General features: G+C 36.9%; 1 protein-coding gene across 1 annotated transcript in view; it reads left to right on the top strand.

Annotated features, from left to right (window-relative positions):
* Positions 1-17,805, top strand: part of DGKH (diacylglycerol kinase eta) — a 161,297-nt gene that overhangs the window by 124,684 nt on the left and 18,808 nt on the right. Inside the window, exons 18-27 of the mRNA XM_088068828.1 lie at positions 1,456-1,590; positions 3,404-3,521; positions 3,959-4,069; positions 4,218-4,314; positions 6,782-6,889; positions 9,829-9,942; positions 10,232-10,366; positions 11,444-11,610; positions 12,765-12,870; positions 13,670-13,762. Coding sequence (XP_087924954.1) covers positions 1,456-1,590; positions 3,404-3,521; positions 3,959-4,069; positions 4,218-4,314; positions 6,782-6,889; positions 9,829-9,942; positions 10,232-10,366; positions 11,444-11,610; positions 12,765-12,870; positions 13,670-13,762 — 1,184 coding nt within the window. The remainder of the gene's footprint in view (positions 1-1,455; positions 1,591-3,403; positions 3,522-3,958; positions 4,070-4,217; positions 4,315-6,781; positions 6,890-9,828; positions 9,943-10,231; positions 10,367-11,443; positions 11,611-12,764; positions 12,871-13,669; positions 13,763-17,805) is intronic.

The following is a 17,805-nucleotide window of genomic DNA, read 5'->3' on the forward strand; positions in this document are numbered from 1 at the left end:
AAGATGGATTCTTTCCTTCCCACCACATTCCTGATGCTGTTTCCCTGCTGTTGTCTTGATGATAGTCCTACTAATTCTATTTTTGCTGGATTAGTTTTCATGTTTTGAGAGGAAAGATCATATTATCCTGAAATAATTTCATTTTTTTGTTCTGAGCTTCTTCAGATGATCAAGTTTGAAGTTGTCCTAAGATGAAGTAGTTTTAACATGTCAGATAATCTGGAGGAAAGATAGCCAAGAAGTGTCTGTCTGTGGCCCTCTGTTGTGCAAGAGTTTTCTACATGCACATGGAAATGCTATAACAAAGCATTTGGTAATACCCAAACTTTTTCCTTGGGGTGCAACCGGTTTCTGGGTATGTCTGATGGGGCTGAACCTCACAAAGATTGACTTCCCCAGGCTGTGAAGCAGGCACTGGCATATTCTCTCAGGCTGTGTGAAACAGGTTCTACCAGGAAAGTAACTTATATCACCCAAAGTCAGCCCTCTGCAAAGCCAATCCTTCTTCATCGCCTCCAGAGGCAGCCACAAGATGACTGGATAACTGAGCTACCAGCTACTCTTTGTGAATCTCCGCTCTTCCCCCTTGGTATTCCTCCCTTTCCTTTTCCTGAGCCTTTGTCAGTAACAGTTACATTAGCTACTAAACATCGATATCTGTCAAGGTTTCACTGATCCATCTTCTGGAGAATTTTAATAAGGTCATTATTTGGGAAATTGCTGGTTTGTTTGTTTTCTGAGTTTTTCTGTGAAAAAAGATGATGGAAAACTGATGGTTCCCACAATCTTTCTAAATGTAGAAGACAAAGGTGAACATGGCTTTTTCCCTTCCCTTGAAGTTTTCAATTTGGCTGTAAATAAAGGTATCAGAATTTTCCCTGATTCTTTTTTTTTTCAGGATCGGATGCAGGCATGGGCCCATTTTAGCTGCTTGAAAAATTAGTGTAGGTGTTGATGAGATAGATACTCTAACCTACAGGCAATGGAACTACTTATATTTAAATTGTTATAAATGATAATCTACTGTATAATATATGTATATTTATAAGTAAACAGATGAAATTTAAGTTTAATTATCTCAGTAATATGTTTATCAGAAGTTTACTGCAGTGTTAAATACTGTTGCATTTTAAGGTGAATATGATACATTTTATGAACATACTTACATTTAATACATCTAATACTTTTGCTGGTAGCTTGAAGTATAAGTTGGGAGCTCATCATGTTGAGTGCCATGCACACTTACTCATTTTAATTTGTGTTTATCACTTGGTCTGTTTCTAGTTTTCTTACTGTATTTAGAAGAAAAACTGTGATATGAGGAGGAAGGACTTTTGTCATGGGGTGGTAACAGATTAAATTAAATGCTTTTGATGTATTTTCAGGGCTGTGAAAACTATGTATTGGTAATGTCATAATAGGTCTAATTATTGTTCTTCTATTTTTTCTGCACAGGTAAAACTGCACCAAGATCTCCTGATAGACGTACAAGCCGAGGTATCCATTCTCAGACAGGTTCTTTCTCTGCTCCAGCTTTGGCAGCAAGCAAGGAAAACCTCCCAGTACTTAACACGAGGATTATCTGCCCAGGTAATTATGATTTTGAAATCTGCTGTTACTACCCTACTTTAATATTGTCTTCCAGTCTCCTGCTTGCTGTCAAATAATGACTTTTACTTCATGCCCTGAATTTGTTCAAACTGACATATACATCTTTGTGTTGTATTGTATAGGAGGAAATGCATAATGATGTAGAATATTTCTGACCATTTGGCACAACACCAGAAATAGCAGAAGTGTTGCATTTGATTCTGAATGGTGAAAAGCAAAATTCAGGATCATAGAATTGCAGAGTGGTTTGGGTTGGAAGAGAACTCTAAAGATGGTCTAGTACAGCTCTCTGTCATGGGCATTGACATCTTTCACTAGATCAGGTTGCTCAGAAAACCATTCAGCCTGACCTTGGGCACTTCCAGTGGTGGGGTTTGTACAGCTTCTCTGGGCTGTCTCTTTCCATGTCTCGCTACCCTTATCCCAAACATTTTCCTTTTTTTGTCTAATCTAAACCTACCCCATTTGAGTTTAAAACCACTGCCCTTTCCCCTGTCACTGCAGGCCCTGGTGAAAAGTCTCTCGATCTTTCTTATAAACCTGCTCTATATTTTGAAAAGGCACAATAAATTCTCCCTGGAGCCTTCTCCTTGCCAGGCTGGACAACCATGGCTCTCTCAGCCTGTCTTCTCAGGAGAAGTCATCCAGCCCTCTGACCATCTTTAGGGCCCTCTGTGGACCCATTCCAGCAGGCCCATGTCCTTCTTATGTTGGGATCCCCAAAGCTGGATGCAGCAGTGTAGGTGCAGAGCAGAGGGGCAGAATCCCCTCCCTCGCCCTGTGCTGCTCTTGATGCAGCCCAGGACACATTTGGCTTTCAGGGCTGCAAGCTTACATTGCCAGGTTGCATCCGATTTTTCATCCACAGGTACCCCCAAATCCTTCTATCATTTATCCTAATCAATGGATTAGGATGAAGAGGCTGAGGAACAAAGCTTTGTAAAGTTTAACCCTCTGAGTAAGAACTGTCTGTGGATATCTCTCTGGAAGTGGATAACTGAAACCACACAAAGCTGCTCTGTAAAACAATTGGAAAAAAATCTGTTCTTACCCAAATGCAATTGGCACATGAAAAAATATCTGTTCTGCTCCAAATGTAATTAATTCTAGAGAGCACTAATAAAACCCCATTTTGATTAACTTAATTAATATAGCTAAATCACAGTAGAACCAAGCTTATGTTTTTTTTCTTAGGCAAATTTAAGTGAAAGCTGTTAGTATTTTGCTTTGTTTACATGCATTACAGAGCATTTTGTTGAGTGAAATTGATATTAGTCAAAGCAGACCTGTTGAGGCTGTGTTCAAATTAAGTTAAACTATGGCTCCACCAGTTGTAAAAATGGTAAGAATATTCCTTATGTATGCTTCCAAAGGATAAGACAAAAGAAAAATCATTGAGAGTTTGGAAATGAAGGTTAAACTGAATTAAAAGGTCTAGCAGTCTTTTTGGATGTTAGGTCACCCATTTGGTTACTATGCCAGCTAGTGAACGTTGGCCTGAAAACCTAAATTTTCTTTGTTTTTTTCTTTCTTAATTGTGGTACCTGAAGAGAGCTACCACAACACAGCACAGCTGCCTTTCTGCTTAAGGGAGCCAGAGACCTGGAAAGATAAGCAATTTTGGTAAAAACTGAGATAGAATCACAATCTTTCCCGATACAGATTTAATGAATTTTGTTTCCCAGTATGTGGCTTATATTATATGTTTGTCTATTTATCAAATACAAATTTTTTTTTATTATTTTCTTTCTGTTTTGTTTTGTTTTGTTTTGTTTTTTTCTTTTTTAATCAGGTTTAAGGGCTGGTCTAGCTGCTTCCATTGCAGGAAGTTCAATTATTAGCAAAATGTTGCTAGCAAACATCGATCCATTTGGTGCTACGCCGTTTATTGACCCGGATCCAGATTCCTTGTAAGAAATATTTTTTTTTCTAAATGTACTGTTTTGCTTTCCTTAAGGGCATCCTTCTTACATTTTTGTAGTCTTTTATTTTTTTGCATTATGAATTTCTTGTTTGCCATCATTTGGCAGTAGACCTCAATGTCTGAAAACGAGCTGGATTGCGCTGATTTAGTTATGAGCAGTGCAAATATTTTTGCTGCAGCTGAAAATAATGGGAGACATTTGCTCACTTATGCCTTGCTCACCTGGAGGAGTAGGACAGAGTAATCTTTCAGAGCTGGGTTTTTCCACCCAAACCAGTTTACTCAGGAAGATTCAGAGGGAAGATCTCTTGAAGTATCTTAGTTCATATTCTGTTCTGTGACCAATCACAGTCTTGGTCAAAGATGTTTGTGTGTCCTTGTTCTGTACAAATGTACACCTGATTTTCTCTTTTCTTCTAACAGGGAAGGATATTCAGAAAAATGTGTCATGAACAACTACTTTGGAATTGGGTTAGATGCAAAAATTTCACTGGAATTTAATAATAAGCGAGAAGAGCACCCTGAAAAATGCAGGTAATATAATTACTCTGTCAGTAACAGAGCCAAGATGTTTCCATTCTTTTCCTTACCCCTTTATATGAATTTCTTAATTTTTTCTACAAATACAAGACACAATAATGTGTTTATGTCAATATGTGAATCCTGTTTTGCCTGCTTTCAGAAGTCGAACGAAAAATATGATGTGGTATGGAGTTCTTGGCACAAAAGAGCTATTGCAGAGAACTTACAAGAACTTAGAACAAAAAGTTCAACTTGAGGTAAATTTTATTTATGGAGAGAGTTGCTTGCACAATGTATTGTGAAGAATTAGTGCTTATTTTTGAAACCTCTTATTGTTCTTATGTCAACCCAAACTGACCTCAAAGGCTCTGTGTAAAGCTATGCTATGTAAAAGTTGGTTCTCCAAGTCGTGTTTTTGAGTAAAATGTCAGTACTTAAAGATCACAAAATGCCCAGTATTATGTTTCTTGTAAATTCTGGGTTGAAAAAAGATAATAAATTGTGTAGGTAGAATATATTTCTTAATGTTCACGGTATGAGAAGACAGACCAGGTTTCAAGGGCAACCACAAAAATGCCCATAAAATAAAAAGAAGAAAAGAGATAAGGAGTCTTAATCTTCCAAGTTCAATTTAAATTATCTGAAAGCTGCACATATAGGAGAAGCATGTAAATAGTAAAAGATTCCTGACAAAAGAGAAGAGATTCTGAATATGCATCACAAGGAGCCCAGCTACACCAGTAGAGACTTTGGTAGCCACACAAAAAAAGCAAGATATTATCAAAGCAACAACAAGTTATATGTCTAAACGTAGTTATTTTTTGGCTTTTAAGTTCTAACATAGAATCTGTGGTACTGGGAACTTAAAGGAGATAGAAATGATTCCCAAATGCAGACAAAGACTACAGGACGGTTACTGTTCTTTTCACCCAAAGAATATCTAAGGTGGATTTTGACAGAGAACATATATAATTTCTCTTTTTATTTCATGCTATTTCATATAGAAGTTTATGATATTTATATGAGGGTAACTTTTGAAGTTGAAAGAATAATTTTAGGTTACTGGAGATCTTTCTCACTCTGAGATTTAGTAGGATTTTGTCTGGCAGCAGCAGATTGCTTTTAGCTAAGGATTGAGTAATTATCAAGGAATTATGCAGTAGTTAGCAAATATAATGACAGGAGAGAACGTTATGTATACTGCAGATAGAATTCTATTTTAAGGATCTTTTGAACTGGATTCAAATAAGATGTGATAATATTGCTGACCTTTCCATAATTATTTTTTTAATATTCCTGTAGGTAAGTCAGCAAGTAAAAATTCCACATTTACTGTTGTCTTGCATAACATTAGATATATTATGCCTGCATATTCAGGCATTAGAGACAGAATTCTACTGTAATACAAATAGTTGTGCAACATCTATTACTATCACACCATATTTTGACTACTGTCACATCTTGATTAAAATATCACATACATGCTGCTAAGATTAAATCACAAAAAGAGAGCATTAAACACATTCTGGAAATAATTTGCATCTCTTTCTCCTCCTGATAAAGATGCTGTAGATTTTGTCCTTATTTCTTTAGATTTTCTTTTTTATTTGTATAATTTTAAGATCCTTCTGTGGACTGGTCATGTGCAGTTATCTAGCAATCTTCCTTATAGGCAGCTTATAGACTGGCAACTTCATGGTCCATAAAGTGACACCTGGGTCCAGCATTTACAACCTTGTGTTTGTAACTTGCTTCAATTCCATGCCTGTGGCACTGCTGCAGGACTGCACTTTTGACTCCCAGTGGAATGGTTTGAGATCATTGGGCTCCCCGCTGCAGGCAGTTGTACTGCTCTAAGTCAAGAGTGATTTCACTGATGTCTGTGAATTTACTCTCGGCCAAAAGTGAGATTGATGTCATCCCATGATCGTGTTGAGCAGGACATGGAGTGACTTATGTGTTTTGGGAGCTAAAGCAGTAAGGAGGGACTCAACAGCTGGACATAAGCGTGACCTCTTACCTCCAAAATCAACAACTCCCATCTACAGCCAGGGTGACACCTGTGGGGTCAGTCCTAGATTTGTCTTTGCACTTTTGGGAGGAGAAATAAGTTATTTTTACAGGAAGTCAACAATATATGCAAACACTGACAGCTAACCATGTTTATGGCTCTGCCAGAAATATTCTTGGATATACTTGACACACCCCCGCCCCTGGCTTAAATGGATTTGACTAAACAACAAGTCTGTTGCAATTTTGGGAATGCTGATATAGGATGGAAGACTAGTTACTGAATGTATAAATGAATCTTTCTGTAATGTGCTTGGCAGTCTTACTGTGTGCACTCAGGGAGATTGGTTTTCTTAGAGCAAAAAGATTTTTAATCCTTGATAGACAGACCATGGTCTAAGTGCATGAGAAATCAAGGGACGTGAAAATGTTTCTTTCAAAACTCATGGACTACCACTGCTGTAGATGCTACAGCATGTAGAAAAACATGTTTTTTACCTCTGCAAAAATCAGTGCTAAGATTGGAAAGAAGAGGTGTTTTAGAGGTATTTTAGAGGTGTTTCATTGCACAGAGGAAGTAGTCTTGTGCCAGACCTCTTAATGACTTTGTCCTCCCCTGCCATCTCTGTTGAAGCTTCATGTGCTAAAAATTACTCTTTACTGGTAACTTTTATCGTATTATTTATGTACTGAAGGAGCTTTTATCCATTACAGTGTGACGGACAGTACATCCCCCTTCCAAGCCTGCAGGGCATAGCTGTGCTAAACATTCCCAGCTATGCTGGTGGGACTAATTTCTGGGGTGGAACCAAAGAAGATGATGTAAGTAGCATTAAAGAGACTTAATTTAACCTTCTGGGCAAATTCAGCAAAAAATATAATGAACTGTTCTCCTCACTTGATTTTAATAGTAGTAGCATATAGTTTGGATAACAATTCTTATTTGAGGAGGGTGTTTCAGTTCAAACTGTATTGACCTGCTCATTTTTGTAATTGAAAATATATTCCATGATTTTTTACTGTCCATTGTCTTCTGTCATGTCCATTCCAGCAAAATGTTCATAATAAAACATAATTATTTTGTTTTTTAAATGGTTCTATGAGTATTTTTAGAAACTAATTTTATAAACAGAAGCACAAGTAATTTCTCTCTATATTATTTTACAGATACTTGTAAATAAGGTTTCTCAAAGCGTAGATTCCTCTGTTTGCTATAGTCTTAACAAGCAAGGTATACAGGATAGTCACTCAAAGTTTATACCTTAATTTTCCTCCTGTTCTTCAAACAGCTTTTCTGTGAGGGATGATGAATCAGAAAATGAAGACTAATGAATTTAGTGACTGAGAATTTAGTGGGGTATAAACTGGTTTTTGAATATTATTTTCAATGATCCTTTAAAATACTTCAAGGTATCTTTTTCCCCTCCTTTCTTTCAACTCCTAAGAAACATTTCACCACATGGATCCCTATGTACCTTACAACCTGGAACAGTGCTGCTGCTGCTACACAGCATGCCAACTGTAATTACTAGCAGATTATCCTCATCTGCATGCCCTGATTTAGTGTGTGATGTCTGAATCACCTAAAATTGTAGTTGCAAAATGGCTTGTGATTTTGATGGAGACAATCCAGGACTTTTTTGCCAAAAAGTTTTAGGTTTCTTGTGAGTTGTTATCCTTTTATTTTTTAATACACACATACAAACATATGTAGATATAACATACATAGATTGATATAATTTAAGATCTATTATATATAATTTCATGTTTATATTATATAATACATATATAATTGCATGTGTATATATATATGTTTGATATAGGTGTATATATCTACACATATATAAAAGTCAAAAAATAAATTTAGACATGTTTTAGTGTCCTTTTTCTTATTTTTGGTATATGTCAGAGGATGGAAATTCTATTTATATTTAGCAATGGATTTCTAAAGCTTATATATTCCATGTTCATAGTCAGAACTTGAAAGCTGCTCTACATCTGCTCAGCCCTTGTTCAGGAGTCTGTTATTCTCCCTGGACTTGTTTCAGTGAGAGAGAAGATCTGTCCCAGCTTTCATACTGGTTTACAGCAAATGTGTGTGTCCTGGAATGGTTTTACTGATATTATTAGTCATTATTAGTCTTCTAGTGAGCAGATGTGCCAGCAGAGTGACATGTTTGTTCTAGCCAAAGTTAGGAGCATAATTCAGTGCTTTAGTGCAGTCTTCATCAAGATGCTTCATCAGGATGACTCTTCATCAAGAGGTGGTGGTGGTGGTCTGAAGTGCTGCTGGTTCTGCTTGTCTTGACAAATGAAAGACGTTACCTTGACAGTTCTTACTATTGCTGAAACATTAGCAGTGAGCCAAGCAGGGCATCTGCACCCTGACTGGCTTGAGCACAGCTTGTTAAGGCATGTTATTTTGTTGTCCAGAAGACACACTGGAAACATGACCTGCAACAGGAAAGGAGTCAATTTGAATGTTGATCCACGGAGATTAGCTTGCCTTTAAAAGAAAAAAAAAGGAGAAAAAAAAGAGATTGGTTTTAATACAGATATTACTGGTGGAGAGACAAAGCAGAAGATTGGGTTGAGTTTTTCCTGTCTTTTTGCTGAAATGGCAACACAAAATAAATGAAATGTTACAAATACTTTTTCTTAACACATGCCAGAACTAGCTCTGTAAACGTCAGTTACTGGATCAAAACCTCTCCACCCTTTTTTCTCGTGGAACAGCAGAATCACCTTGGTTCCAAGAACCAAGAATCATCTTGGTTCTTTTCAAGACGCTCATATATTCCTATGAAAAATGGGAAAAAATCCATGGAAACTGGGGGGGAAAAAAAAATTCTGATGGAGAAATGGATTTTCTCCAGTCTGGTCTCAGGTGTTACTGGTGCAGTTTACTCTGCCTAAGGTGCCAGCTGAGGGAGTGCAAGTATTGGTCAGAGAGGCGATCTCTCTACCCATTAAACTCTTACTGGAGTGATCTTCCCTGCTGATTTTTCTCCCTCTTTGCTCCCTATTGCGTATCAAGGTGAAATGGCCAAGCTTCAAGTGACCTGAGCACGGTGTTACCTGCCAGAGTGTCACCAGTGTCAGCTGGAGTCCAGCCTGAGGTCTGTCCTGTGGCTGAGTTCCCCGGCAGCACACCAGGTGGCGAGACTTCCTGTGCTTTGTGTGAGCGTGGGGAAATTCAGCACCTTGGCTGCACAGGACATTTGTTCCATACCGAAGTGGTTTTCCTGTTTACAGTGGATAATTATAGACAGCACAAACAAGATTGTCTTCATATCAAAGCTGCGTTAAACAAAGCAGAGCATGGACTCAGACGTTTGTTTCCAGAGAATTCAGAATATAAACACATGAGCACTTCTGAGAAGAAAAGGAAAGCATTATTTCTTTCACCTTCAAGAACTTCTTAGATACTAAGTACATTAACCAAGCAGAGATTTTGATTGGCCTTTCATCTTGCCTTGACAAACATGTTTTAATCTGCATGCTGAAACATGCCATCCTTCCTATATAAGGATATGCCTTGTCATTCAGATATTTCAAATGGTATCATCATGTTATAAATTATATTTGCCTGTTGTCTGTGGTATCTTGTTTCTATGACTTTGGAGAAACAGTAGTTATTGTACAGTAAAGAAGTTGGAGCATTTAAATGTTGAAAACAAATCTGCAAATGAATCTGTCTTTCATTGCAATCTAAACACTGGATTTGCCATCAAAAATTGAATACTTTCTTTTCCTCACAGATATTTGGAGCTCCATCGTTTGATGATAAAATCTTAGAAGTTGTTGCTGTATTTGGCAGCATGCAGATGGCAGTGTCCAGAGTCATCAAACTGCAGCACCACAGGATAGCTCAGGTTTGTTGCTTACTTGCAAGCATGCAGGATGGTTGGCAGCAGTTTGGGATTCTGGCAAGTAGTGGGACTCTTGATGGCCATCACCCTATACATTAATAAAGTGCTGACATTGTTTTGCTTCTAGCGGGTAACAAATTGTCTTCAATGATGAATGAAGTATAGGAGAGCTTAATTCCTGAGACAGTTCTGGAGAGAAGCCACAGCTCCTCATAATCAACAGATTACAGGTGGCCTGTCAGTCCCACCAGTATTTATTGCCCTACAAGATAATGTGTTTGTTCTTTTCCAGTGCCGGTCAGTAAAGATCACCATACTTGGCGATGAAGGGGTTCCAGTGCAAGTCGATGGAGAGGCATGGATCCAGCCCCCAGGAGTTATTAAGATCATACATAAAAACAGAGCTCAGATGCTGACACGAGACAGAGTATGTTGCAGAAAGAGCTACCATTGTTAACACTGGTTTCTGTAATAATTTGTTTCAGTTATAACGTGAATAAAACAGTACTTATAAAAATGTTTTATAACTATTTATATAATTCATGCATTTACTTACAGTGATATAGTTTCTATAATGAGCCAGATAGAGAGTTATTATTTTGTGTAAGTGGCAATGCTTTGTTAACTTTTATTTGTTTTTTTAGTGCTATTCCTATAGTCTTATTATTGTATAGTAAGAATGGTCAACATTTTATCTATTCCTCCCTCCCTCCTTCCCCTTCTACTACTTCTTTTTCTCTAGGTGTGTTATATCAGTCACATACTGAAAATTTTAACACAATTGCCTAAATAGAAAAGTTCTATACTGTCCATTTTCGAGAACAGTTCTCTGCAGATTTCTCTCTCTGTCCTACCAATCCTCCCTCTCCCCCATGAACCAGTCTCAGACAGGAGAGACACAAGTACAACCTAGGCACAAAACCACTGGAGAGTTCATGCTTGTCTAGGACTATTGTGTGAAAGGTACAACTGCCACTCAGTTCTCCATCCACTAGCTGGATCTTGAATTTAGGGTGAAGTTAAGGTAGAATTTGAACTCTATATTTAGTAAATTTGTTTTTTAATCCACCATTTTTATTGCTTGAATTCTGTATCAGTTCTGAATTTCAATCTTGCTATCCACACAAAATGTGCTTGCATTAGAGAATCATGAAACTCAAGAATTATTTAGGTTGGAAAATACCTCTAGGATGATTGAGTCCAACCATTATCACTGTTTTAGTGTTCTTATTGGTTTGGAAGACACATTTTGAAGATCATGGGGAGGAGACAGAGAACCAGCTTTCAGAAGTGATTTACTCTCTATACTAAGTTTTAAAAACTGTAGGAGTAAAAATTATTTAATCAAGTAGTATAATTTATATAAGCACTTGTTTATTTGTTAAATTAATTTTAACTAAATTAACATATAATTGAAATTTATATATAATGTAAAACTAAATTTTTTAATGGGTAAGAATACTCCTGAGTGCTGTGAATTGAATGTGCAATTCATTTTGATTAGGCCTTTGAAAACACCCTGAAGTCTTGGGAGGACAAACAGAAGTATGATTCCTGCAAACCTGTCATTCGATCTCCCTTGTACCCTCAGCAAGCTGTTGAGTTGGCTACAGAAGAAGAAGTTGCACAGATCCAGTTGTGCTCACAAGCTGCAGAAGAACTTATCACCAGGTACAGTAAAATTAGTAAGTTGGATTGGCAACCTAGACAGCAATACTGAATTATTAATGCAAATTCATACAGAGACTTAGAAGTGTTAATTTTCCCTGGTTTTTGATTAAAGTTTTGTTGCTGCTATATCGGTAGTTCTTTTTCTAATTAAAAAAATTAAGAGCCTTATTTTTAAGGCTCAACTTCTTTTTGTGTGCTTTTTCTATGTATTTTTTAAATTTTTTGCGTCTTTTTGTGTTGGTTTTTCTTTTTCTTGTAAAAACCAACTTTCTGTAGCAGCAGCAGAAATTAAAAACTGGGAAGCTTCTTTGCAAAAATTGAAGCTTCTCTTTTTATGACAAAGCAAAAATATAATTGGGAATTATTGGAAGAAACCCTTTAAAAGTCTGCAGGATGGACACTTCAGTTGTTCATATGGGCTGAGATAAAGAAAAGCTTTTCTTTTTTTCCCCAGAACATTTTATAAAGCTGCTATTCAATTTATCATAACAGCTTTAGCATCAAAATCACCAATAATATATAAGAAAGGAAGGGCTACATACTGTCTTTATACTGCAGTCATAGACAAATAGTTTAGTTTATTAATTACCCAAAGTGAAGTTTAGCCAGGACATCTTAAAAAGTTTACTGTTCTAGGGATGGTCTGGAGGCTGTAGTCACAGCTGGACCTCCCATAATCTTAATTGATTGCAGCCAATTTTCATGTCACATCTGGAGGCTAGACCTTGTGAAATAGGTGTAAGGGTTTCGAAGATAATTTTGAGTAAATTATTGCAATGTGCTAGAGTTTTCCTCCGTAGATTTTGCTTGAATTAATAAGACCAACATTTTTTGGTCCATTTTTCTTGTATAGCATAGCTCTGTATATAGTTCTATATATAGTTCTGTAGCATAGCATATAGTTCTAAGAAAAAGAAATATATCTCAGTATTTTGTTGCATCATAAATAATCATTGTGATGGATATAATTTCTACAAGGTGCTATATTGCTTGAAGAGATACTTGCCTTTCAATTTTTGTTATAAAGGACTATAATTTTCTGAGTGTTTTATGAAACATGTTCTTGTGTATTTTCTCATCTGATGAAGTTGTGTACTCAAGAATTCTTTAAAGAAATTAAGAAATATTATTCTCCATTCTAAATGTTTTTGTAGGATCTGTGAAGCAGCAAAAGTACATGGTCTCTTGGAGCAGGAGCTTGCTCACGCAGTTAATGCATGTTCACATGCATTAAATAAAGCCAACCCAAGGTTTCCTGAGGTAAAGAAGAACAGAGATTTATGTAAATAAGCTATAAAGTCTGGGTGCACAAGCTTCTGGCACGGGGGCTGTATTGTATTCCCTACTCCCATTTGAAAACAAGCCGGATGAGAAGGAGGAAGATGCAGTTTCTGCATTCACCATTGTCCTCCCCACCTGGTACTGTGCAGGCATATCCTCAGAGAGGATGGAGGTGTGACAGAGGCTGAACCAAATCTGTTACTCTATGAAGGTCAATTTCTGCGGATGCTTTCACAGAAATGCTCATGCTTAATTGCTGTCCAAGTGCTATACAGAGAAGGCAAAGGAGCTGAGGGGAAATGAGTTTCCTAGTTTCTCTCTTCACACTAGATAATCTGAGTGTTTTCAGGGATTGGACCCAGAAATGATTAATTAGGTAGAGGCTATCCATATCTAACCTAAATTGATGCATGGTAAATATGTTAGTTGACCTTTGCTTCTTGAAGTATGGTTAGCAACTTGCTTCTGCTGAGGATAAGGTGAAAAATTGAAATCAATAGTAATTGTTTTCTGCTGGCCTTTGTCATATGTGGATTGATATGGCGGCTGGTTACCCGATGATCTTCAGGACTGTATTAATGTCATACTAAATGAAGTGGAGGAAAAGACAGTAAATAGATACTACATTTTTGGTTTCTATTCTCAGTGTTGAACAGATTGTCAGTTTAGAGCTAAACAGATGTATTTCTCGTAGGAGAAGGCACTTAAGATCTGTGCTGTAAGGCGAAAGTACTGACTTGCATCACTTCAAAGTATGTTTATGCTTCTTATTCCCCAGAGCCTTACCAGAAACACTGCCATGGAGATAGCTGTCAATGTGAAGGCCTTACACAATGAAACAGAATCTCTGCTAGTAGGAAGAGTTCCTTTGGTAAGGTCACAAAACACACAGCTTTATTCCTTCGTTCAGATCATCCATGACTGGTTCTTTGCTGATTTTTGTAAATTGGTGCCAAAGGGAGGACACACTGCAAGAAGCTCTGCAAGGTTAATAGGAGAAGATTATACTGCATTTGTGGTTGGATCAGAATGAGTTTTGAAATCTCATAGACTGGCATCCATCTTGCCTCACTTCAAATATCTAAGTCATTGCTTGGACTCCTCTTGTTAATAATCAGAGAAATAGGTATCCTTGTGGGGCTGATTCACACTCAGCTCTCTTGGAGGCCTATTTTAGAAGGAGATTATTTATCTTCTGGAGATGTAGCATTTAAGAGAACTTCTGGAGAACTATTATGTGACCGTCTTTAGAGTTTAAGGAGAGCCTGGGGTGAGAGCTGCTTAGACTCATACAATCAATTTCTGCAGACCTAATCTGGGCAAGTAAATATCGCTCTTGTTCTAATACCTGTCAGCAGCTATTTTATAATCTTTAACTGTATGTATTCAGTAAACCATTAATGGTACTTGAAGACTTTGTATCTTCTTTGGCAAGTGTTTGTGTCTAAAATGATGAAGGTTTCTCAACAGTTGTATCTGGATGTATAATTAGAAAATTTCTCTATTGACATTGTGAAGAGAAGAAAAATGTCAGGTTTTCTATGCTTGTCCAGTTTTACGTTAAGAAGATACTCAGTAGGAGCAGTTACATTTTCTTTAGATTCAAAAGGAGGTTTATTGCTAACTTGTTTATTTAAGTGTTGTAATTAAAAATAGATATTAATAGGAATATTTTCATTTACCTGAGTTAGAATATAAAACTTACTGCAGGTGCACATACCTTTTTAAGCAAGTGATAAATTGTATGAGTCTGTTTTAGAATAACCAAAAGTGAATATAGTCTAAATATAATATTAGTCTAATATATTATATAAATATTAGTCTAAAGGCTAGTAATTGTTTAAGCTATAGAAATAGTCAAAGATTCGGTTCACATGTTTTATTTTACAGTGTTTTCAAAGGGAAAGCTATTTTATTAGATGTTTTTGTTTGAGAAAAGGGGAAAAAAATCTGTTGGTTTTTTTTCAAATTGCTGTTGCTAGTCCCATATATTTCCAATTTAGTGGGAAATTAGCATAGAGATTTAAAAAAAAAAAAAATTAAATAATTTTACCAAAAAAATTAGAAGAAAACATTTAAGCTGGTGATGTCATACTAGGACTGCTGAAATTTATCAAGACAGTTTGGAAATAATGTTATTATGGAACCTTACCTTTTCTGCAGCAGGCTGGGATCTTGTGTTGTTGAACTGGGCCCTTCTTCAGGCTCCAAAGCTTAGTTTGATTCCTTTTTCCATTTCTGAATTTTTACGTGTTGTACTGCTTCTGCTTCTTATTATGGCTGTGCAAACGTCTTCATGAGGCTGCATCAGGCCCTTTTTTTACACTTTTTTTTAATAAAAAGTCTGTTTGGAAGGTATCAAGATAATTTTCCAGAGGTGTCCCATTACGCTCATTTGACATCATGCTTGCTTAGAGCAGTATGTCACAGTCACAGTAACCAGGCACCCTGGTTAACTTTATAGCCATGTATTTTATAAATGCTGAAGTTGCCTGAATGTTGGTCCCTCATGCAATTAAAATAGAGAGAGATGAAGTGGAAGATGTTGCTTGATGCATCAGCCACTCCCATCATAGACTGTTCTCCAAAAGATCTTTCTCCTCTGACAACGACAGACATTCTTTCTTTCATATATTCTTCTATTTTTTTGGCATCTTCACTTCTCCCACATCCATTTTTCCTGTGATAAAGCACTTGAGAGAAGTAATCTCATGTCTTTGGTGCTTATACTACTTGGTTTAACCTCAGCCAGCAACTAAATTAGGACACTTGATAATCTGGTGCTTTGGTTGCCATTTACTGGCTGTTGAGTTTTGCTGCTACAGCTCCTGAGGAAGAGGAAAAAAAACAAACTGTAAATAAACATAAAACAAGTCTGTGGTTCCTTCCACCTCCTGTAAGAGCTATGATTAACACAGTTCATACAACAGTAGGAGCATTAAATCACAACAAATGCTAAAATATAATTTTTAGTGAAATGATAATAACATAGGATCACGGAATGATTTGAGGTGATGTGACCTTAAAGATCTTCTAATTCCAACTCCCTTGCCATGAGCAGGGACATCTATGAGACCAGGCTGCTCAAGATGGGACAATGAAGCTGATTTGTGGGATCTCTCAGATGCTTATGGCTGGAATACAGTTTGGAAAAAATTAAAAATACTATCTATTTTCTAGCTACTTTCCAAATGCACTGGTTTTGTTTTTTAATTCTAAAAAGCATTTCCAGTCTGGAACAGAGCACAGTTTTCAATGGCATTAAGGAAAAAGTATGACAGATTCTTTCATTTCAACTGTATAAAATTATCTAAACTCAGTGAAATACAATATTTTCATATCAAAAATTTAAATAGAGAGGGAATTAAAAAATCCCTTATTTTTATTTCTTCATTCATAATGTCAATTTTTATCATGGAAATAAGATTTTTCAAGATGTTGTAGGAGGAGAGTTTGCCCTGAGCTGCTGATTCTTTCTGTATCAGAATTATTATTTTGAATTTATTTCAGGAGCACCATCAGATGAGCATTTTTTTTGTCCCCAGGCAAAATGTTTTCCTCTGAGAATCAAGCAATTAGATAAGTACTTGTTGAGAAAGACAGAATTCTTTGCTTCATTCTTTTATAGAAAGTAGATGATTTGAGTAATTTGCTCCAAATTAACTGAACTGTCCAAATGGTCAAAAAAAAAAAAAAAAAGTTAAGTGAAAAGAAAGATCAAAGGCTGCTGATGCACACTGAATTTTCTGAGCTGTAGGAGAGAAAATCACATGATAGCAAAGGGAACTTATATTTCCAGTATCATTATACTAGACAGTAAGATCTTACCGAAGATGGTCTCTCCTTTGAAAGATGGGAACATATGCAGACTACTGCAGCAAAAGAAAGACACTTTTGTTGATAAATGGGGTTTGTAATTTATCACCGAATTCCAGCAATGTCAGATTCTTTCCCAGCACTAGAGATCCAAGATTTTCTTACAACTCCGTTTAAAAAATGCATTCACTATGATGTGACAGAGATCTTTTCAGAAGGACAATCTGCACTGCTTTAGTACTACCTTTACTTAAAAGAGAGAAATAGATACTCAGATTGCTTTATTAATGATTCCAAGCAACTTGCTCTAGGATTCAACTCTTTACCTCAAAATGGTGTTTCAACAATCTCAGATGAGCTCAAAAAAGCTTTTCAAGGGATCAGCTGCCTGCCTTACCTCTTCCACATGGGTTTAGTCATGCAACAGCTGCAGAACAGTTTTCAGACTGGAGTTTTAAAGGGAACAGGTATCTCTGTGGGGTATCTCTTAAGAGAGCCAAATTCACATGCATTGTCAAGTCCCAGTGTTTTTACACAGCTACCACTTTCTTTTTCCTTTTGGCCTTGACTGATGTCCTTGTCTTTTTGTCTCCTGCCAGGGAGTCCTTCCACCCTCAGCCAGCAGCACTGTCTATCGCTCCCTGTCTCTCCTATTTAGAATGGGTAGTGCAGGTATCATATCACCACTGGAAGACCTTTGGAAATGGAAATCTTCCACAAGATCCATTTCTTCTTACTTGAAAATTAAGGAATGATTTACCATCTGAACACATTTGCAAAAAATAACTGAGGTTTACTACCATCTACTGCGTTTTTTTACACCACTTTTCGTACAAAGATTTTTCATCCACTTGCTCTTCTCTTCAGGTTTTCTCTCCCTTCTGTTGGTAGTTTCCATTTCCAGTGTGTCCTCGTAGTGGTGTTATCAGATAACACTCTTGCTCTGTAAAGACTCAGGAGTGTAGTGAAGGATGACAGTGATTGACAACTATGCCCAACTGGTCTGCACCTAAAGCCTCAGCTGTCTCAGTCATCCCATTGTGATTTGGACCATACTAAATGTAGATGAAGGTGGTCCCACACATCTCTGAAGGAAAG

Source organism: Pseudopodoces humilis, chromosome 2 (assembly GCF_049639895.1).
Source record: "Pseudopodoces humilis isolate 2021_Gansu_Grassland_sample_001 chromosome 2, ASM4963989v1, whole genome shotgun sequence".
Lineage (NCBI taxonomy): Eukaryota > Metazoa > Chordata > Aves > Passeriformes > Paridae > Pseudopodoces > Pseudopodoces humilis.